At 45.4% G+C, this 24,019-nt stretch overlaps 1 protein-coding gene across 1 annotated transcript in view; it reads left to right on the top strand.

Annotated features, from left to right (window-relative positions):
- Window positions 1-17,470, top strand: part of LOC109914044 (transcription factor E2F7-like) — a 35,808-nt gene extending 18,338 nt beyond the window's left edge. Inside the window, exons 8-12 of the mRNA XM_048607474.1 lie at window positions 5,272-5,830; window positions 8,099-8,356; window positions 10,859-10,961; window positions 12,223-12,602; window positions 17,306-17,470. Coding sequence (XP_048463431.1) covers window positions 5,272-5,830; window positions 8,099-8,356; window positions 10,859-10,961; window positions 12,223-12,602; window positions 17,306-17,470 — 1,465 coding nt within the window. The remainder of the gene's footprint in view (window positions 1-5,271; window positions 5,831-8,098; window positions 8,357-10,858; window positions 10,962-12,222; window positions 12,603-17,305) is intronic.
- The last annotated feature ends 6,549 nt before the right edge of the window (window positions 17,471-24,019 follow it).

Raw genomic sequence — 24,019 nt, forward strand, 5'->3', positions numbered from 1 at the left:
ACCCATTTACCCCTACTCTTTGCTTTCTACTGGTCAACCAATCCTCTCTCCATGCCAATACATTACCTGTAATACCGTGCAACTTTATCTTATGTAGCAGCCTTTGGTGTGGCACCTTGTCAAATGCCTTCTGGAAATCCAAATACACCATATCCACAGGTTCCCCATTGTCCACCATGCAAGTAATGTCCTTAAAGAATTCCACCAAATTAATTAAACATGACCTACCCTTCATGAACCCATGCTGGGTGTTTCCACTGGGACAATTTATATCCAGATGTCTTGCTATTTCTTCCTTAATGATAGATTCAAGCTTTTTCCCCACTACCGAAGTTAAGCTAACTGGCCTATAGTTACCTGCTTTTTGTCTACTTCCTTTTTTAAACAGTGCCGTCACTTCGGCTGTTTTCCAATCTGCGGGAACCACCCCAGAGTCCAGTGAATTTTGGTAAATAATTACTAGTGCATTTGCTATTTCCCCCATCACCTCTTTTAGTACCCTGGGATGCATTTCATCAGGGCCAGGAGACTTGTCTACCTTTAGCCCCATTAGCTTGCCCAGCACTGCCTCCTTAGTGATAATGATAGTTTCTAGGTCTTCGCCTGCTATAACCACCTTGCCATTAGCTTTCGGCATGTTATTTGCATCTTCCACAGTGAAGACCGACACGAAATAACTGTTTAATGTCTCGGCTATTTCCTCATTTCCAGTTATTAAATTGGCCTTCTCACCCTCTAAAGGACCAATGTTTACCTTCGCCACTCTTTTACGATTTACATATTTATACAAACTTTTGCTGCCTGTTTTTATATTCTGAGCTAGTTTACTCTCATAATCTATCTTACTTTTCTTTATAACTTTTTTTGTGGCTTTCTCTTGGCCTTTAAAGATTTCCCAGTCTACTAGTTTTCCACTACTCTTTGTTTTTTTGTATGTGTTTTTTTTTCAATCTGATACTTTCCTTTATTTCCTTAGACATCCATGGCTGGCTCTCTCTTTTCCTACAATTCTTCCTTATCACTGGAATATACTTCTGCTGAGCACTGTGAAAAATCGTTGTGAAAGTCCTCCACTGTTCCTCAGTTGACCCACCATAAAGTTTTTGCTCCCATTCTACCTTAGCTAATTCCTCCCTCATTCCTTCATAGTCTCCTTTGTTTAAGCACAGGACATAGGTACTGGATTTAACCTTCTCACGCTCCATCTGTATTTTAAATTCGACCATAATGTGATCGCTCCTTCCGAGAGGATCCCTAACTGCGAGATCATTAATTATGCCTGTCTTGTTACACAGGACTAGATCTAGGATAGCTTGCTTCCTCGTAGGTTCCATTACATATTGTTCAAGGAAATTATCGCGGATACATTCTATGATCCCCTCCTCAAGGCTGCCATGACCGACCTGGTTTGACCAATCAATATGTAGATTAAAATCCCCCATGATAATTGCTGTACCATTTTTACATGCATTAGCTATTTCTGTTTATTGCCTGCCCCACCACGATGTCATTATTTGGTGGCCTATAGACCACACTTATCAGTGACTTCTTCTCCCTGCTATTCCTAATTTCCACCCAAATGGATTCAACGTTTTGTTCAGTAGAGCCTATATCATCTCTCACTACTGCCCTGATATCATCCTTAAAAATCAGAGCAACACCACCTCCCTTACCTTCCTGTCTGTCCTTCCGAACAGTTTGATACCCCTGGATATTTAACTCCCAGTCATGACCATCCTGTAACCATGTCTCTGTAATGGCCACTAAATCATACCCATTTGTCATGATTTGCGCCATCAACTCATCCACCTTGTTTTGAATGCTCCGAGCTTTCAGATAAAGTGCCTTTATGCCAGTTTTTGCACCTTCTTTTTGGGTCCTATCACCTCCATTACTAACAACTCTTGAGTTCTCCTTCCCTTTAACTTTTTTCCTAATTTTCAATGGAGTTGAAGCTTCCTCGTCACCTGCTAACCTGCTGCTTTGCCTTCCATTAGTTGTCATTCTCCCTCTATGCTCACTTCCCCCTTCACCCCCCCACCTTTATAGTTTAAAGTCCTATTAACCACCCTATTTACCCTTTTCGCCAGAATACTGGACCCGGCCCTGTTCAGGTGGAGTCCATCCCAGCAATATAGATCCCTCCTGTCCCGGAACTGATGCCAGTGCCCCATGAAAAGGAAACCCTCCTTCCCACACCACTCTTTTAGCCACGTGTTTACTTCCCTGATCCTTGCCTCCCTATGCCAATTTGCATGTGGCTCGGGCAGCAATCCAGAGATTATGACCCTGGAAGACCTGCTTTTTTTTAATTTTGTTCCTAGCTTTTCATAATTCCGAAACAGGTCTTTTTTCCTAATCCTGCCTATGTTGTTGGTACCTACGTGGACCACAACAATTGGATCCCCCTCCCTCTCTAGTATCCTCTCAAGCCGGTCAGAGATGTCTCGCACCCTGGCACCAGGCAGGCAACACACCATGCGGGATTCTCTATCCTGCTCGCAAAGGATACTGTCTATCCCCCTGATGATGGAATGCCCTACAACTACAATCTATCTTTTTGCTCCCCCCTCTTGAATGGCCTCCTGGACCATGGTGCCATGGTCAGTTGACTCATCCTTCCTGCAGCCCTGTTCCTCATCCACGCAGGGAGCAAGTGCCTCATACCTGTGGGACAACGTCAAGGGCTGCGGCTCCTGTGTTCCTGTCTGCAGTGTCCCTCTACCTGCCACACTCGCAGTCTCACACTGCTGTCCCTGCCTGCCGATCGAATTAACATTAGTTAATCTACCAGGTGTGACTGCCTCCTGGAACACAGTATCCAGGTATCTCTCCCCCTCCCGGATGTGCCGCAGTGTTTGGAGTTCGGATTCCAGCTCATCAATTTTGAGCCGGAGCTCCTCAAGCAGCCAACACTTGCTGCAGATGTGGTCACTGCCGTTCTCAATGGGATCAGCTAGCTCCCACATCATACAGCTACAACACATCACCTGGCCTGCCATCTCTACTTAGTTAATTATTTAAAATTAATTAGTTTTTTTTTAAAGTTTCGCAGTGTTCTCTGCACCAGTAAGTTTACTCCGTTATATACTCAAACAGACTCTGTCTTTGCCTTCCGACCCGCTCCCAGAGGATTTGGCGTCTAGGTGACCACCCCGAAAGATAACAGAGATGAGGAAAAAAAAATGCAGATAGCTTACCTGCTCACCACACTTAGTCGTTTATTATTAGGTTAGAGGAGGTGGAAGGGTGGGAGACATAACTCCCAAATTTATTGGGTGGAAGCTTACCTTCCCAGGCTGCCCTCGCACTTTCTCCCGGACTCCCGCCGCTGAAACAACTGAAAGGAAATCATGTAGGGTTGTGGGTGTTGGGGAGCTTAGACAGGTGGGAGGGTGTGAGGCTAAGGAGAGATTTGAAAATAAAGCTGAGAATTATCAAATTATGGCATTGCTTAACTACATCTAAAGTACAGGGAGCACAGAGTGACGGGGACATGGATTTGGTGAGTGAGGGGATGCAGGAAACGGATTGTGGGAGATGGGACAGCAGTCAAGGAGCACTGGAATAATTAGGTCTAGAGGTGACCCAGATTGATTAATTGTCATGTGTACCGAACTACAGTGAAAAGCTTTGTTTACAGTCAGTACAGGCAGATCACAGCAAGCAAAGGATGTACACATCAAAAAGACTTAGACATACAGGTTACATTGCAGGTTACATTATTTGAGGCGAGAGTCATCAGTCTAATAACGGCCGGAAAGAAGCTGTTCCTGAACTTGCTGATGTGTGTGCTCAGGCTTCTGTATCTCCTGCCCGATGGAAGAGGCTGTAGGAGATCATTACCGGGGTGTGATGGGTCTTTGATGATTTTGGCTGCCTTTCTGTGGCAGTGAGCCATGTAAATGGAGTCCATGGATGGAAGGTTGGTTTCCGTGATGGTCTGGGCTGTGCACACCACCTTGTAATTTCTTACAGTCCTGGGCAGAGCAGTTGCCATACCAGGCCGTTATGCACCCGGGCAGTGTGCTTTCAATGGTGCATCTGTAGAAGTTGGTGAGGGACATTATGAATGTGCCAAATTTCCTGACTGGCCTGAGGAAGAAGAGGTGTTGTTGTGTCTTCTTGACTGTTGCATCTACATGGGAAATCCGGGACAGGTCATCAGTTATCATCACTCCGAGGAACTTGACGCTGTCCACCCTCTCAATGTCAGTTCCATTGATATAGATGGGGGCGTGTTCTCTTCCTTTCTTTCTGAAGTCAATGTTCAGTTCTTCAGTTTCACTGACGTTGAGAGACAGATGGTGTCATAGTGCAATGAAAACAAAGCCCTCTATCTCCCTTCTGTATTTTGACATGTCGTTGTTAGATATCCGTCCTACCACAGTGGTGTCTTCAGTCAACTTGTAGATGGCATTCATTTGGAATTTGGCAACACAGTCATGAGTGTACAGGGAGTACAGTGGGGGGGGGTGTACAGGGAGTACAGTGGTGGGGGGCGGGGTGGACAGGGGGTACAGTAGGGGGCTGGGGACACCTCCTTGGGGGGCTCCAGTGTTGAGTGTTATTGTGGAGGGGGCGCAGTTACCTATCCTCACTGATTGTGGTCTGTGGGTCAGAAAGCTGAGGATCAGTTGCAGAGGGCAGAGCCGAGACCAAGGTCATGGAGGTTTGAGATCAGTTGCAGAGGGGTTAATGGTGTTGGAGGTGGAGATGTAGTCAACGAGCAGGAGTCTGACCTAGGTGTCCTTGTTGTCCAGATGTTCCAGGGATGAGTGCAGGGCTGGGGATATGGCATCCTCTGTGGATCTCTTACGTCAGTAGGCAAACTGTAGGGGATCAACGGGGGTTGGGAGACTGGAGTTGATGTGAGCCATGACCAGCCTCTTGAAGCACTTCATGATTATTGAGGTCAGAGGCACTGGGCGATGGTCACTATGGCACATTGTATGTGATTTCTTAGGTACAGGGATGAGGATGGTCTTCTTGAAGCAGGTGGGGATCCAGGTTGTAGGAGGGAGAGATTGAAGATGTCAGTGAATCCCTCCACCAGTTGGTCCCCACAGGATCTGAGTGCTCGGTCTGGGACCCCATCCAGGCCCATCGCTTTCCTTGGGTTGACTCCCAGGAAGACTGATCTGACGTGTGCAGCGGTGACAGACAAATGAGGGTTACAGCAGTGGAATAGCTGGGATAGGGGTGGAGTTGATGTTACAGATATTCACATTTATTCTTGCTTAAATAGAAACATTTTTCTCCCATCTTTAGAAATTCAGAATCTGACCGAAAACAGGAAGATGGTCAACTCCGATCCATTGCTTTGACATCATACCCATTGTTGGTGACAGGCACAGCTGCTTCTGCTGTCTGCGCTGTCAAAACTCTGACAAACAATGGCTTCTCGGTTCCCCAGACAGAACTGTCGCTGCCGGTCTGTCTGTCTAATGGTGCAGTGGGGCACCTAACCCCTGTGTGTGGCACTGATAGTAACTGTTCTCACCACCTCAAGAACCAGCCGGTTGTGGTGCTACAGAGTGTGTCAGCTGCCCCTGTCCTCATGCTGTACAGAAACAGTGACTGCACACCTGGGCCCAGTGACACCCAAACCCAGCGACGCAAAGAGACTTCGTCACCCATAACCAGGGAGAGTGAGGCCAGCTCATTAACCAGAAACTCCAAGAAACGTGGCCCCACTGAGCAATGTCCCCTACCTCCTGAACCTTGGGAAGATGGTGGACCAGAGACTAAAAGAGGGAAAATTCTCTCTTGCCTTGAACATGCCTCTGGAAGCCAGCCATCAGCGTTGTGTTTATCATCAATGGACAAGGTATGTGTTTGAGTGACTGTGTGAGTGGATCCCAGGCTCCTGGAGCACAATTTTGGGAATTGTCACAGTTCAGCAACTTTCCCTCATTTTTTAAAAAATCGTTCACAGGATGAGGGCGTTGCCAGCATTTATTGCCCATCCCTAATTGCCCAGAGGGCAGTTCAGAGTCAACCACATTGCTGTGGGTCTGGAGTCACATGTAGTCCAGACCAAGTAAGGATGGTAGTTTCCTTTCCCAAAGGACATGAGTGAGCCAGATGGGTTTTCCCAACAATTGACAACAGATTCATGGTCGTCCATTAGACTCTTAATTCCAGATCTTTTTTATTAAATTCAAATTCTACCATCTGCCCTGGGGGATTCAAACCCAGGTCCCCAGAACGTTACCTGGGTCTCTGTATTAGCAGTCCAGCGATAATACCACAGAATCATACAGCTGTACAGCACAGAAACAGACCCTTCGGTCTGACCTATCTGTGCTGACCAGATATCCTAAATAAATGTAGTCCCATCTGCCAGCATTTGGCCCATATCCCTCTAGACCCTTCCTATTCATTTTACCCATCCAGATGCCTTTTAAATGTTGTAATTGTACCAGCCTCCACCACTTCCTCTGGCAGCTCATTCCATACATGCACCACCCTCTGTGTGGAAGAGATGCCCCTCAGGTCCCTTTTAAATCTTTCCCCTCTCACCTTAAACCTACGCCCCTCTAGTTTTGGACTCCCCACCCCCACCCCCACCCCCGCCCCCGGGAAAAAGACCATGTCAATTTACCCTATCCATGCCCTTCGTGATTTTATAAACCTGTATAAGGTCACCCCTCAGCCTTCAACGCTCCAGGGAAAATGGCCCCAGCTTATTCAGCTTCTCCCCATAGCTCAAACTCTCCAACTGTGGCCACTCACTTGTAAATCTTTTCTGAACCCTTTCAAGTTTCACAACATCCATCCTATAGCAGGGAGACCAGAATTGCACACAGTATTCCAAAAGTGGCCGAACCAATGTCCTGTACAGCCTCAACATGACCTTCCAACTCCTATACTCAGTGCACTGACCAATAAAGGCAAGCGTACCAAACACTGCCTTCACTATCCCATCTACCTGCGACTCCACTTTTAAGGAACTATGAACCTGCATTCCAAGGCCTCTTTGTTCAGTACCACTCCCCAGGACCTTACTATTAAGTGTGTAATATCAGCCCTGATTTGCCTTTCCAAAATACAGCACCTCACATTTATCTAAATTAAACTCTATCTGCCACTCCATGGCCCATTGGCCTATCTGATCAGGGTCCCGTTGTACTTTGAGGTAACCTTCTTCGCTGTCCACTACACCACCAATTTTTGTGTCATCTGCAAACTTGCTAACCATACCTCCTGTGTTCACATCCAAATCATTGGTATAAATGAAGAAGACCATTAGGCCATTACCTCCCCACTCATATCAAGTGTTAAACTACAGCCATGCCTTCAAGCAAACCAAGGTCATCAAAGCAGGAAGTAACTAAAAGTGACTCAGTGCAGGGACTGCCTTTAGCAGCGAGAGAGAAGGTCATTGCTGGTGGAGTGCCGTGCTGCCGGATGATCCACATAGAAACATAAAAAAAAATAGAAGCAGAATTAGGCCATTTGGCCCTGCAAGCCCCACACTATTCAATATGATCATCCAACTCAGACCCCGTTACATGTTTCTCCTCAAACCCTTTAGACCTTAAGAATCATAGAATCCCTACAGCGTGGAAACAGGCCATTCAGCCCATCAAGTCTACACTGACTCTCCAAAGAGCATTCCACCCATACTCTCTCTCCTCCTAGGCCTTAACCTTGCATTTCCTATGGCCAATCCACCTAATCCACACTGTGGGACAAAACTGGAGCACCCAGAGGAAACCCACACAGACACTGGGAGAATGTGCAAACTCCACACAGACAGTCGCCCGAGACTGGAATCAAACCTGGGTCCCTGGCACTGAGGCAGCAGTGCTAACCACTGAGCCACCATGCCATCTCATCTCCTTGTTGAAAACATTCAATACTTTAGCCTCACCCACGTTCTGTGGCTCCTGATGGATTAAAACTCCAATTGGCCCACCCCATTCCCCCAAAGCCTGACATTTCACAGCCTTTTCTGGAGAACATGTTCAGGACTCAGAAATTCACTATCTGATGAGCTTTAGGATATTTCAAAGGTGTGATTGGTGCTATTATCAAGCTCAGTCTGTCTTTTAATGTCTGACTTCAATCAGTATTTGTACTTCTTTTCAAGCAGTCTTCTACCCAGTACCAAGATCCTCTGAGGAATTGTGCCAGAACTCCTGACCAGATTTCGCTGCCTGCTGCCTCCCACTCATCTCAAACCATTAATGTGAATCTGGAGACTAGTTACCGCCCAGCAGGGGACCAGACTCCAAGCTGTTACCAATACTCGGGCAATGCTGATGGACAGAACTCTACTGTAACAGTTACAAAGGGGCCTATAGATTTATCTGTCACTAAACCTCTCACGAAAGACTCTAATCAGGAGGTAGGTTGTCACAGAATTGTTTTGATGTAGGAGTCCATTCAGCCCATGGTGATTGCCCCGGCTCTGAGTATTTTAACATAGTGCCAGTCTCCTGCTTGTTCCTGACCCTGCACATTGTTTCTATCTAAATAACCATCCAATGTCTCACTTGAACCTGCCTCCTCCACATTTCCAGGGAGTGTATTCCACAAACGAACTACTCGCTGGGTGAAAATCACTTTTCTCACATCACCTTTGCTTCTTTTGAAAATCACTAGAAATCTGTCTCCCGTTCTCAGTCCCTTTCTGACACTGAACAGTTTGTCCCTAACCACTTTGTTCAGACTTCCCACGAGTTTGAAAATTTATCAGATCTCCTCTCAGCCTCTTCTTCAGGAGAATAATCCCAACTTCATCAAACTCCCCTCACTGCTGCAGTGTCCCATCCCTGGAACCATTCTGTACATCACTTCTACGTTTCTATGCTCTGCCACCCACAATTCTACACAATACTTCAGCTGGGGTCTAATGAATATCTTACACAAGTTCAATATCCCCTCCCTGCTCTTGTACTCTATGCCCCTGTTAAAAAAGCCAAGGGCACTGTCTGCTTTATTCACTGCTCTCTCTACCTGTCCTGCCGCCTTCAATGATCTGTGCACATGTACTCCAAAAATGAGATTGGTAGGAAATTGTAGAGCTGAGGGCCTCAGCTGATGGAACAAATAACCTCTGGGATGTTGAGGAGTATGAAAGCAGAGTTGCTGTATTCTTATCTACATCCTTTTTGTTTTTAAGATCTGTTATTTTACACAAACAAGCTCAGAAACAACAGTTATGGTCCCTCGTTTTTCTATACATTTTAAGGTACAAATATGCAAACTAGGACTATGGTAGGCCATTCAGCCCATTGATGCTGTGTGACATTTGATAAGATGGTGGATGATATGATGGTGGTCTGAATTCTCTTGTCTACCCTGATACAATTTGACTCTCATTGACCGAAAACCTGTCTAACACCACCTGAAAAATATTTAATAAGCCAGTCTCCACTGCTGTTAGGGGAAGAGAATTCTACAGATTAATGATCCTCACAAATAGTTCCTCCTTTGTTTTAAATGGATGACCTCTTATTTTTAATTCATCCCTAGTTTGAGTTTTTCCCATGAGAGGAAACAGCGTCTCACTGAAGTGCCCAGAGGATCTTTCATCTTTTAATAAGATTGTCTCTCATTTTTCTGAAGTCCAATGGATATAAAACCAACCTTTCCTCATGCAATAACCCCCTTCACCCCAGGAACCAGTCCAATGAACCTTCTCTGCACTGCTTATAATTCATTTATGTCACTTGTTAAGGTGATCAAAACTGTGCAGAATACTCCAAATGTGTTAGCACTGCTGCCTCGCAGATCCAGCAACCTGGGTTCAATTCTAACCTCGGGCAACTGTCTGTGTGGAGTTTGCACATTCTCCCAGTATCTGTGTGGGTTCCCTCCGGGTGCTCCGTTTTCCTCCCACAGTCCAAAGATGGGTGGATTGGCCATGGGAAATGCAGAGTTAAAGCGACAGGGTAGCTGGGGTATCTGGGTTGGATACACTTCAGGGAGTTGGTGCAGACCCAAGGGGCCGAATGGTCTCTATCTGCACTGTAGGAATTCTGTGATTCTATGTGGTCTCACAAGGGGGAGGCGATGGCCTAGTGGTATTATCACTGGACTGTTAATCCAGAGACCCAGGTAATGTTCTGGGGACCCGGGTTCGAATCCCACCACGGCAGATGGTGGGATTTAAATTAATTAAATATCTGGAATTAAGAATCTAATGAGGACGATGAATCCATTGTCAATTGTTGTAAAAACCCATCTGGTTCACTAATCCCCTTTAGGGAAGGAAACTGCCATCCTTACCTGGTCTGGCCTACGTGTGACTCCAGGCCCACAGGAACGTGGTTGACTCTGAACTGCCCTCTGGCCAATTAGGGATGGGCAATAAATGCTGCCTGTCCAGTCATGCCCTCATCCCGTGAATGAATAAAGAAAAAAAATGAAGCAGTTATAGCTGGGATTAAGCATGCCTACTTTTAAATTCCATTCTCCTTGCAGTTAGCAACAATATTCCTCTTGTGATCCTAATCACCTGTTGTAACTGCAGATTCTTTATATGCCAGGACACCCAGATCCCTCTGCACCTTAAATTGTCGTCTTTTCAATAATCTGCTGCTTTTCTGCTCTTCTTGCCAGAGTAGTCAAGCTCATATTTTCCTGCATCGGCTCCATCCGCTGAAGTATTGCCCACTCACAGAACTGATCAATATCCCTTTGCAGACTCCTCGTGCTCTTCACAACGTGCTCTCCTACCTCTCAACAAATTTAGCAAATCTCAGCAAACTGAGTAGCAGTCTGCCTCTGTATGCAAGTCTCTGACAGTATTAACATTGAGGGCAATGGGGAAGGGGAGCGGGGTGGGGATGGACGAGTATCCCATTTCTTGAATACACTGGATAATTGGTGTTGTCTCTCCTAGCCCCCAGTGGTCTCTGGAAATCTTACGCCTGCTTCATTTGTGCTCCATGCTCCGTGTGGATTGGCTGGAAGGAGCCAGAGCTGTGGATCAGTCCCTCGTCCTGGTGAGTTTTTAACAATTCCATTCCGCCCCAGCCTTGTTGGAGGCGCTGTCTCTCTCTGCGGGACATTGTTCCCGAGACTGAACAGGTCGTCAGTCCGAAAGCTTCTCAATTTCAGAATGTTTCCAAACACTCATTAGTTCTGGAAGCACTGACTGGGAGAAGGACACCATGAAATGAGCCTTTATTATTTTTAACTGAGGGGTGGTCTGCATTAACGAATTGATTGACTAGTGACAGTCAGTGAGTCTGAGCTAATTGGAATATTTTTATGGTATGGTTTCCCTTTTACTTTTCAATATGAACCACACACCACAAAACCCAGTCAGAGTCAGAACCTTCCAAACCCATAGCCACTTCCATCTAGAAGGACAAGGGCAGTGGATACATGAGAGCACCACCCCCCTGCAAGCTCCCCTCCAACTCGCTCACCATCCTGACTTGGAAATATATCTCCGTTCCTTCAGTATTGCTGGGTCAAAGTCCTGGAATTCCCTCCCTAACTGTATTGTTGATGTACCTACAGGCCAATGAGGTGGTCACACCACAAGTAAAGATCGACCAGGCAGAGAGAGAGCATGGGTATGTACCAGCCAGCAGATAGAGTGAGGCTCATGGGGTAGGGTCCTCTGTGACCCTTTCCCTTTCTAACTGATACACCATTTCGGACACAATCTCCTGGAAATATTTGGGAACCAAAGGTCTAGTGAGAGGCAGCAACCGAAGGAAATCTGTATTAGTAAGAACGTGACCCCTGGTTCTATGTTCTCCTATAAGATGAAAAAGTCCTCTCCACACCCACGCCTTTCAAACAAGTCTGTTATTGATTGTCTTAAACTCAGCTATAAGCCTTGCTTTCCCAACCCTTCCTCACGAAGCAGCCTGTCCATTCCAGCGATTAGTTTGGTAAAGATGCTGCAAGCTTCCCTGATTACTGGCTGTACCTGTATGTGAACCTTTTGTGATTCATATGCTCTGACACCTAGATCACTCTGAGCTGTGCAATCCCTTGCCATTTACATAAGGTGCTTTTTTTTATTCTTCCTGCCAAAATGGACTATTTCCTACTTTGCCACGATATATTTGCACTCTTTCTTGCTCACTTGTGCACTCTTTCTCCCTCTTTACTCATTCACTCTCTCTTGCTCCCTCTCACTCGTACTCTGTTCCTTTTTGTCTTTCCTGTGTTTTATATGCCACTGCTAAACGCACTGTAATGATGCTTAACTAACTTTTATTTTCTCTCCACTCTCCTATTTGACAGGGACGAACGAGTTGAATTTGTTGCTTTCCACTAATCCAAACCTTGCTGGTATCACCATCTCACCAGGACACGTGGGATCTGTTAGTCTGCCCTATCAGGTGATGATGCCAGTGCTTTGCCAACCTCTTGCTGCTCCAGAGTCGTTTGGCAACTCCATTCCCAACAATGGCCTTGTGCCTTTCAACCTGAAGCTGCTACCTAATGCCCAGCTTTTAATGGGTAGTGTTTCAGTACCAACACTGAATGAAGATGCTGTGAAATCCTCCTCACCAACACGGCAGATTTACTCCCCTGTGCCCACTCCGACATCTCAAGGAGACCTTTGCAACAAACCAGACCCTGTGCCACAGGTGTCCATTGCAAGCAAACTTCACGAGGAGGTAAGACTTTGCAGGGGAACAGAGGCTGTAATGTTTGACATTGAACCATCTGCAGCAAGGAAGCAACTTTATCCCGACATCTACAGAAACTGCAAAATCCTCAGGCGATTGGGCTGTGGCTAATATGGAAACTCCAGTTTCCAATTCAATTGTTGGATTGCAAATTACCCCTTTATCTGATGGTTTGGTGGATCTTTTCAACTGTGCGTTTAGATAAATCACTAATGCATTTGTTTAATTATATAAATAAAAACAAACTGCTGAGGAAACTTGGCAGGTCTGGCAGCTTTTGTAGAGAGAGAGAAACCAAATTCTGAGGAAGGGTCACTGGACCCGAAACATTAACTCTGTTTTCTCCTCCACGGATGTTGCCAGACCTGCTGAGCTTTCCCAGCAACTTTGTTTTTGTTCCTGATTTACAGCATCCGCAGTTCTTTTGGTTTTTATTTAACATTTCATCTTGATTACCTATTTGTTAGAACCCCCGAGTTCCCTTTCAAGAGATCACATTGATTCAGCCCAGCCATAACGCAGTTTTCTAACTGCCCTGTTACACTCCTCTTTAAAAATAAATTCGAGCATTTCCTGAAAACTCTTGTCAGGCTGTTTTTCCCCTCCCTTGTTTCTTCAATACAGGAATTGTACTTTCAACTTTCCTATCCACCAGGACCATTCTGGAATCTAAACAATGCTGGAAACTCTTAACCAGTGGATCCTCTATGTCTGCACCGCCCTCTTTTTTTTTTTAAAAGTTTAGGATGACTGTTATCAGATCCCAGAGATCTAGGGATCAGATTCTTGGAAATGTTTGACACTTACTTATTTCTGTACATTTCCTGTAGTGAGAGGAACTACTTTAAATGCCTCATTCTGATTAGCTCCTTTGTAGCTCACTGTTTCCAGAATGTTCTTTTGTATTTTGTGAAGGTAAAGAAATGAAATACTATTTCTGTATTTCCCCATATTTGCTATTGTCATGTCTCCCCTCCAGCTTCAGGGTCCGTGTTTACTTTTGTTAATCTCTTCTACATTTTATAGATTTAGAGAAACTTTCTGATTCTTGTATTTCTAGCTAGTTCACTCTCATTCTGTTTACTTTCTCAATTTTAGTTTGCGGTCCTTTGATTTCTATCGGACTCCTTCTCTATGCTAAGCCTGCCTATCTCCAGCTCTGTAACATTGACTGAATTCAGCTTGTCTCAGCTTATCAGCTGCCGAAGCCCTCGTCTGCTTGAGAACCTGAGGCTTGTCACAAAAAGGTCATTGACTGGAGACATTAACTCTGCTTTTGCCTCTATAAAAGCTGCCTCAGGACCTGACTGTTCCAATATTCTGCTGGCTGCTCTCACACATTTCAACATCAGTAAGCATCAGATCACCCGAAACTCTGCTGCCTGTGTCCCACACACTGACTCCTCGTCAGACAGCATCTTGGTTTTAAAATTCCCAATCTTCAAATCTCTCCATGGCTCGCCCTCCTCTTCCAGTTCACTCTATTACTTCCAAAGATATGGGGTTTGTCTTAGGAGGAGAGATTGAGCAGTTAAGGCTGACACTGGGGTTTAGAAGAATGGGGTAATATCTAATTAGGGTACATATGGTTCAAAAGGGAATTGACAAAGTAGATGACATTTCCTTGTGTAGCAATCTAAAATGATAAGGGGGAGCAGAATTAAAACTGAGATTGTGGTAATTGCTTCTCTCAAAGGGTCGTGAATCTGTGGAATTCATTCCCCCCTCCAAGAGTGTGGTGGATGCTGGGACACTGTGTAAGCTTGAGGAGGAGATGGACAGGGTTAAAGGGTTATGGGGAGCAGGCAGGAAAGTGCAGTTGAGGCCAAGCTGAGATCAGCCATAATCATATCAAATTGTAGAGAGGGCTTCAGGGCCTGAGTGGCCTGCTCCTGTTCCAATGTTCATTTTAGTCTCCTCCAGGTCCGCAACCTTCTGGGAGCGCTCTGTTCATCTGATTTTTGGCCACTTGATCATTGTTGATTTTAATGATTCTGCCTGGGCTCCACATTCTGGGATTCCCTTCCTAAAGCGCTCTGCTTTGTCACATGTTACTCCTCCCTTAATCCACTTAAAACCTACCTCTTTGTTCAATTTTTATCTCCAACTGTAATATCTCTTGCTGTACCTTAACAACATTAAACAGCACTCTAGTGAAACACCTTGGGATGTTTTATTTACATCTAAGCTGCTATCTACGTGTAAAATTGCTATTGCTCCTTTTAAAGTCACCTCTTCCCTGTCCTAATAGCTCAAGACAGGATCAGATTCTAAAACCTGACCCCCACCGTCCCGTCCCGGCTGAGAGTCATTGGCCTGTTGCTGCTAGGTTTCTCCTTGCACACTTGCGTAAATAAAGCTGTCATGGGGTTTTAATTCACTAGGTACGGGCTGGGTGGGCCAGCATTTATTGCCTGAACCTGTTTGTCTCACTTCAGTCTCGCTCCTCCCACATATTCAGGCACGACAGGGAGATGAAGGGACCCCCTCAGCTATATCCACTCCAATTCCTTTAACAACCAGCCATGTGAACCATCTGGACGAGATGACTAATCCACTCCCAAAGCTGCCAGCCCTTCCAACATATCCTGCTATCTCAATCTTCTGCCCAACCCCATTGTCTTAACCTTCTCAGCTTGTCCTGATATTGTGTCCGCATTCTCTCAGTAGACACTGTGACACCGTGTTCTCATTTTGCCCAGGGAGCCTTGTCTTTTTATTCGCTGATAGGACTCTCAGTGCCCCCTGCAATTATGTGCCAGCTCCTTTAGACTGCCTGCCATTTTGTTCTCAAGCTGTCTCTCTGCCAGTTTTATTCTCATCTTTGCTTCCCCCTTAACCTGACTGCATTTGACTTGGTTCTTGTTTTAACGATTCACCTAGCCTGCACCTTACAAGTTGTTTTTTGTTTGTTTGTTTCATTATAATCTCTATCGCCCAAATTTCCCTCGTTGTGGTCCACTGCTATCTACCTATCTACAAGTTACACTGCAGAAACTGACCATAGATCCTTAGCCCCTTCCAAACCTACAACCACTGCCATCTAGAAGGACAAGGGCAGCAGATACATGGGAACGCCACCCCCTGCAAGTTCCCCTCCAAGTCACTCACCATCCTGACTTGGAAACATATCGCCATTCCTTCACTGTCGCTGCATCAAAATCCTGGGATTCCCTCCCTAATAGCATTGTGGGTCAACCTACAGCAGGAGGACTGCAGTGGTTCAAGAAGGCAGCTCACCACCACGTTCTCAAGGGGCATCTAGGGATGGTCAATAAATGCTGGGCCCAGCCAGTGATGCCCATGCCCCACGAGTGAATAGAAAAAAAATTCCTTCTTGCCAGAATAAGACTAGACCTGATTGCCTCCAGCTCAAAGGTGGCCCTTGTTCATTGGAAGTTTCTTGTCAGACTCCCAAGTAACAGAGGCATCTTCAGATGCTTGTCAGTGAAGGTGATAGTAAAGGTTAATCAGGCAGCATACGGGACACTTGCCTTTATCAGTTGTGACATCGATTCTAAGGGCAGGGAGGTGATGTTGGAGCTGTACAGCACTTTGGTGAGGCCATAGCTGGGGCACTGTGTGCAGTTCTGGTCCCCGCACTATAAGAATGCTGTGATTACACTGGAGGGGTTGCAGAGTAGATTCACCAGGATGTTGCCTGGGACGGAGCATTCCCGTGAAGAAGAGAGGCTGGATAAGCTCGGGTTGTTTCCTTTAGAACAGGGAAGGCTGAGGTTCAGCTGTGTAAGATAACGAGGGCCATGGATGGGGTGGGTAGGAGGCAGCTCTTCCCTTTAGTTGAAAGATTAATTACAAAGGGGCAGAGGGCTCTTCTGGTGCATTCGTAGTGTTCCTAACTTTGAGCTTGGAGGCCCAGGTACAAGTCCCACCTGCTCCAGAACCCTGAACAGCTTGATTAAAAATACTGAGTGATGAGGGGACATAATTTTAAAGTGAAAAGCTGGAGGTTTAGAGGAAATTTGAGAATTTATTATTCACCCAGAGGGTGGTGGGAATCTGGAGTGTACTGCCTGGGAGGGTAGTTGAGGCGGGAAACCTCACAACCTTTTTAAAAAGTACTTGGATGAGCATTTAGTGTCATTGCATTCAAGGCTATAGACCTAGAGCTGGAAAGTGGAACTAGTGGAGATTTAGAGTAGTATTTGGTGCAGACTTGATGGGCTGAAGGGTCTCTTCTGTACTGCATTCCCTCCACTCTCAGCTCAATCTCCAGTTGCTGAATATATTCAGAACTCAAATCATTAAATTTTTGGACTTTGAGGGAATCAAACTTTGAGGAGCCGTTGGAAAAGTGGTCTTGAGACTGAAGATCAATCATGACTGTATGAGTAAAAACCAAAAGAACTGCAGATGCTGTAAATCAGGGACGAAAACAAAGTTGCTGGAAAAGCTCAGCAGGTCTGGCAGCATCTGTGAAGGAGAAAACAGTTAACGTTTCTGGTCCAGTGACCCTTCTTCAGAACATGTTCTGAGGAAGGGTCACTGGACCAGAAATGTTAACTCTGTTTTCTCCTTCACAGATGCTGCCAGACCTGTTGAGCTTTTCCAGCAACTTTGTTATGACTGTATGAGTGATAGAATGGGCTTCATGTGCTGACCTGCCTACTCCTGCTCCTATTTCATATGGTACAAAGGATTCATTTTGGAATTTTTGTTTTGTTTTCCAGTCGCTGAATCTAATAACGGCCAGGAATGATGCCCCATCGTTTGTGGAATCGTACTTCCATACCCCAGTTCCTGCTGTGCAGAGAAAGAGAGTAGACTGTGTACAGGTCAAGGCAGTATCTCCAGCCCAACGCAGACTGGAAATTGAGAATAATATCTTGAAATAACAGATCGTACACGGCATCTTTTTGTCAATTGTTATCAGTGAAATAATTTCACTTGGGGTCGGCTGTCAGGATTTGCTGATGTCTATTCCAACATGAATCTCAACCCCAAAAAATGTTTACAACTCCGTGTCAAGTAGGTGAGAGGATGCCGCTATGATGGAAATGGAGATGAAATCTCAAAGCACCAAGGATCTTCATTATTTGTCCTTTTTATTCTGCAGCTTATGGGAGAGCTTTTATATTCATGTTACAATTACATTTTAACATATTGATCACCAGGCAAATTCCAAGTAGGTGTTTGGACTCGTCCGGAATCCAGAAACAACAAACTATTTTCAGTGGAAAGGTGGTGACAGGAGATTATAAAAACAGTTGTTAACCTCAAAACACAGTAACTCTCAGAATTACATTACTACTCTTTCGTAATGTTTAATGTCCTTTTGTATTTACACGTGCTGTGTGACCCGCTCTGTGCGAATGTTTCGAATTGCCACTGAGTACTGATGTGCGGCATTCTGAGAGTCCTCGGTGACAGGCAAATTCAAATCTCCTCCACTCCACCACAAGCCCGTAGGAACACTGAGACCAAAGGGTTAACTTTTAGTCACTGTACGAGACAATACTGATCGGCTGATGAGGTTTTGAGGAAATGAAGTTTCTCTCATTTGTCACGTTCTTTGTAAGTGAGATTCTTGCTCAGTATGTCTCAAACAGGGCTTAGAAGTTCATATCTGCTATTTCTGAATGACTGATTTCAGTCAATTTCACTTCAACTTCTTAAGGAATCCTTTAATATACCCAATCGCCCAAAACCAGAGCTGCCACAAAACATTTGCATTCATTTCAAACTTGTTCCTGGTCTAATCTATGGCACCTAAACTTAAACGTGTCTATGTTCCTGCCCTTCAGGGCAACAAAGTTGTATTCTTTCAAAAATCTTGCATTAAGTGTTATTTTTATTTTGAAGAGCCTAAGTTGGCAATTGGCCAGCTCTGAAGATGATGGTTCTTCAGTCCTCTAAACGTTTTCGCACATTATTGTCCCTTGCTGCCCTTTGGAGGGGGCTGACTTACTTTGGTTGTTCTGGCAGGTAATTCACTGAAGTTAGGATAACTTGGTGGTTTTTGGAATTGGACCATGGGTGTGGTCTCCAGGAATTGAAATTTTAAATTTCACCTCCTATTAATTTGGCAGCTGTTAGAAATATCTTTGATGTCCCCCTTTGGAATTTCACCACCAATGGGTTCATGGCTTGTCCTAAACCCCTCTTCATCCCAGGGAACACTATTTAGAATCAGACAAGTTAGCAAATCGGCAGCGTGAGCTACAGACACCACTGCAGATGGACAGTCTGTAAGCAACAAATGGGTGGGAGTTGATGGGGTGGACCAATATGAATTTGGGCCACGATTTAAATACTCCCTACCCCTTCCCCAGGGCTTGGCTATCTAATTAGATTCACATGATGAGCATTTAGTTCCCATTATAGTTTCCAGTGCATTGCGGTCATCTTAAATGTGTGTCTCTCACTGGGGCCTCTCCAGAGCACAGTTCAGAGTCAACCACATTGCTGTGGGTCTGGAGTCACATGTAGGTCAGACCAGGTAAGGATGGCAGTTTCCTTCCCTAAAGGACATTAGTGAACCAGATGGGATTTTACAGCACTCAGTTGCTATGGTCACTATTACTGAGACTGGTTTGTATTGCCAGCTTTATTTAATCAATTAACTTTAAAATTTCCTAACCACCACGGTAGGACTGGGACTTGTATCCACAGATAATTCGCCCAGACCTCTCAATTACTCAAAGTGCTACAAAACCTCAAGATATCAGGTTATTTTGTTATTTATGTGAACTTGGAATGTACTTGCAGAGAGAGCTGTTCACCTGGGTCTTGACTGTTCTAAAACAGCAAGAACTATAGATGAGATATTTCCCTCCCCCTCATCCGCTCCACACTCCCCATTAGCCCCACCATCCCCGGCATCTTTCCCTATAACCGCAGGAAGTGCTACACCTGCCCCTACACCTCCCCCCTCACCCCCATCCAAAGCACAAAACAAACCTTTCATGTCAGACAGGGGTTCACCTGCACATCCATCAATGTGGTCTATTGCATCCACTGCTCCCGATGTGCCACCTAAATCAGTGAGATCAAGCGGAGGCTTGGAGACCGCTTTGTAGAGCGCCTACGCTCGGTTCGTGATAAATGACAACGCCTTCCAGTCGCAAACCATTTCAACTCCCCCTCCCACTCCCTGGGTGACATGTCCATCTTGGGCCACCTCCAGTGTTACAATTACACAACCCGCAAACTGGAGGAGCAGCGCCTCATATTCTGTCTCGGGAGCCGACAACTCAATGGTCTCAAATGTGGACTTTACTAGTTTCAAAATCTTCCCACCCCCGACTTCATCCCATGACCAACCCTCCCTCTCATCCCCGCCTCCTTGACTTGACACAACTTGTCCATCTTCTTGTCCATCTTCTCACCCACCTCACTGACCAATCCCCAGCCACTGCCTACTTGCACTCACCTATCACCATCTCACCTTTCACCATCCCACCTACCTTCCCCAGCCCCACCTCTTCTCTATCTATTATTTGAGTTCTTTTCCCCCTTCCCCATTTCTGAAGAAGGGTCCCGACCCGAAATGTCAACTTTCCTGCTCCCTAGATGCCGCCTGGCCTGCTGTGTTCCTCCAGCTCCACACTGTTGTCTAAACCAGATACAGCCTTGTTTTTACATGAACGTAGAACTGTACAGCACAGGAACGGGTCCTTCTGCCCACTATGTCGTGCCAAACGTGACGCTAAATTAAACTAATCCTGTCTGCCTGCCCTTGGTCGATATCCATCCATTCCTTGCATATTCATGTGCTTATCTAAATTCCTTATTGTATCTGCCTCCACCACCAGTTTCTTGGGACTAAACTAATTTTTTGAAAGGGCAAAGAGAATTCTTTTTCTGGCTAGGTGCTGCTGTTAATGGCTCAACCCTATATGAAATCCTGGAATCCCTGATTTCCTGCCCTGCTAGAGCTGGAGGGTGAGGGGGTCACTGATTTTGTGTAGTCACCTCCACTCCTGACCTGGGAGGGAGGGGGGTCTTGGTAGTGACACTGTTACAACAATGCGTCTGTATTAGGGGGGTTTATCACAACTGCAGGGAAGAGTCAGTGCAACAGACTTTATCCATTCCCATGTAAAATATGAAATTATGATTATACTTGAACATTTTAAAAAGTGTTTACATTGTAACATACAAATATGGTGCTACTTTTGTAATTAAAATGTGGGATTCTTTCAATTTTGCTGCTTACAGCAGTGTGTTTCTGGATGTAGATGTACTGCTAGTTTATCCAGTTGGGCTTCTTTGCTGCTTTTAAACTGTTCTGTGTGCTGTATTGATAACACTTGTACGTGGAGCCCTCAGTCCTGTGCTTCTCAAATGGCTAGAGTTGGATGCAATGATAAAGTTGTTATTTTCTGATTAATTGATTTGTCTATTCTGTAAACATTATCAGGACCAAAAATTCTAGGAGTGCGCTGACTTTTCCAAAAGGCAACATTCTCATTCATTGAGTTCTGAAGAAGGGTCACTGGGCTCTCAACATTTAACCCTGCTTTCTCTCCACCGATGCTGCCAGACCCGCTGAGTTTCTCCAGCAGTTTCTGTTTTTGTTTCTGATTTCCAGCATCAGCAGTTCTTTGAATTTTGTTTATCCTCATTAATTTCATGGGATGTGGGTGTCTCTGGCTGGGTCAGCATTTCTTGCACATCCCCAGTTACCCTTGAAAATGTGTTGGTGAGCTACCTCCTTGAACTGCTGCAGTCTGTGTGCTGTACATTGCTACTAAATCCTATGGGTCAAAATTAGGCCATTTGCTCATGAGTCTGCTTCTGCCATTCGATCATGGCTGACATGTTGCCCAGCCCTATTCTCCTGCCCCCTCCTCGTAACCCTTGATCCCCTTCCAATCAAGAAGCTATCTATCACTGTCTTAAATACACTCAATGACTAGGCCTCCACAGCCCTCTGCAGCAATGAGTTCCACAGATTCACCACCTTCTGGCTGAAGAAATCCCTCCTCATCTCAGTTCCAATGGGTTGTCCCTTCACCCTGAGGCTGTGCCCTCAGGTCCTAGTCACTCCTACTGAAGGGGAACATCTTCTCCATGTCTACTCTATCCAGGCCCTTCAGTATTCCATAAGTTTCAATCGGGTCACCCCTCATCCTTCTAAACTCCAAGTACAGACCCAAAGTCCTCAACTGCTCCTCTTATGGCAAGCCCTTCATCCCTGGGATCATTTTTTTTTTGTCAACTTCCTCTGGACCCCCTCCAAAGCCAGCACATCCCTCCCTAGATATGGGGCCCAGAACTGCTCTCAACATTCCAAATGCAGTCTGACCAGAGCCTTAAACAACCTCAGTAGTACATCCTGATTTTGTATTCTAGCTTCTTTGAAATAAATGCCAACGTTGCATTTGCCTTCCTAACTGCCAATTGAACCTGCATGTTAACCTCAAGAGAATCCTGAACTAGAACTCCCAAATTCCTTTGTGCTTCACATTTCTGAAGTCTTCCATCATTTGTAAATAGTTTCTAAATTCTTCCTGCCAAAGTACATAATTTCAATTTTCCCACACTGTATTCTATCTGCCATTTGTTTGCCCCCACTCTCCTAGCCTGTCCAAATCCTCTTGCAGACTCCCTACTTCCTCAACACTACCTGCCCCTCCGCCTATCTGTGTGTCATCGGCAAACTTCACAACAATGCTCTCTCAGTTCCTTTGTCTAGATGATTAATGTATAATGTGAATCGTTGTGGTCCCAACACTGATCCCTGCAGAACTCCACTAGTCATTACCTGTCATTCTGAAAAAGACCCCAATATCCCCATTCTCTGCTCTCCGCCAGTCAGCCAATCCTCTACCTTGCCCCAAGACCATGGGCTGTTATCTTATTTAGCAGCCTCCTGTATGGCACCTTGTCGTAGGCCTTCTGGAAATACAAGTAGATCAGCCCCACCAGCTCTCCTTTGTCTAACTTGCTCATTTCTACCTCCAAAGAATTCTGACAGATTTGTCAGGCATGACTACCCCTTGATGAAGCAGTGCTGACTCAGCCTTATTTTACACTGTACTTCCAAATGCTCAACAATCTTATCCTTAATAATGGACTCTAAAATATTACCAGCTGACAGTATTTGGTCTTTTGCTTCCATCCCTGTTTAAACAAGGGTGTTACATTATCCACTTTCCAGTTACCTAGGACCCTCCCTGACTCCAGTGATTCCTGAAAGGTCACCTTCAGTCTACACCACCTGAGACTATATTGCTTCTTGCTGTCGATTTTTAATTTCATTTCAGACTAACAAGGCAACCTCAGCCGTTCTGTGCATCTGCCTGTCCTTTTCAATAGGACTCATGGTCCTCGGATATTTAGTTCCCAGCCCTGAACCCCTTGCAGCCACGTCTCTGTGACACCCACAACACTGTACCCATCAATTCAATCTGTGCTACCATCTCGTTTACCTTCTTTCATATACTGCATGCATTTAAGCACAATACCTTCCGTCCTGCATTGACTGTCCCCTTTCCTGCTGTGTGTGAAGTTAGATTCCTGATGGTGAGTGCCAGGATTTTGACCCAGGAATGGTGATATATTTCCAAGTCAGGATGGTGAGTGGCTTGGAGGGGAACATGTATAGGGTGGTGATCCCATGTATCGGCTGCTCTTATCCTTCTAGATGGAAGTGGTCGTGGGTTTGGCAGGTGCTGTCTGAGGATCTTTGGTGAATTTCTGCAGCACATCTTCTAGATAGTGCACACGGCTGCTACTGAGTGTCGGTGTTAAAGGGAGTGGATGCTTGTGGATGTGGTGCCAATCAAGCGGCTGCTTTGTTGTGAATGGTGTCAAGTTTAGTCTTTTGGCCCATTGAGTCTGAACTAGCCTATCTACACTAATACCACATTCCAGCACTTGGCCCATATCCTTGAATGTTATGATATTTCAAGAGCTTGTCAAATTTCCTTAAAGCTCGTAAGATTTTTTGCCCACTACCAGCCTCCTAGGCAGTGTGTTACAGATTTCCACTACCCTGTGGGTAAAAAAAGATTATGCCCCCTTGTTGATCCTTCAACTGGAGGGAACAGCTGCTTTCAATTGACCCTGACCATGCCCCTCATAACCTTACACCTCAATCAGGACTCCCTCAACCCTCCTCTTGTAGAATCATGTTATTGCCCTGGTTCACAAGAAGCTCCTACATGCTGCAGCTTTGACACATCACCTGTTGTGCCATTTTAATTATGTTATTCACGTTATGTTCCTTATGTAAAACCCTTCAAGTAGAAATGACCTTAATTACGTGCTAGGGACTCACCAATCCGATTGCTCCTTTCTCTCTGGATCTGGTTCTTACTCCACCAATCACCTCCAACAAATCTAGTTCTGTGTCTGAGATAGTAGGAACTGCAGATGCTGGAGAATCCGAGACAACAAGGTGCAGGGCTGGATGAACACAGCAGGCCAAGCAGCAT

Source organism: Rhincodon typus, chromosome 18, assembly GCF_021869965.1.
Source record: "Rhincodon typus isolate 14 chromosome 18, sRhiTyp1.1, whole genome shotgun sequence".
NCBI lineage: Eukaryota > Metazoa > Chordata > Chondrichthyes > Orectolobiformes > Rhincodontidae > Rhincodon > Rhincodon typus.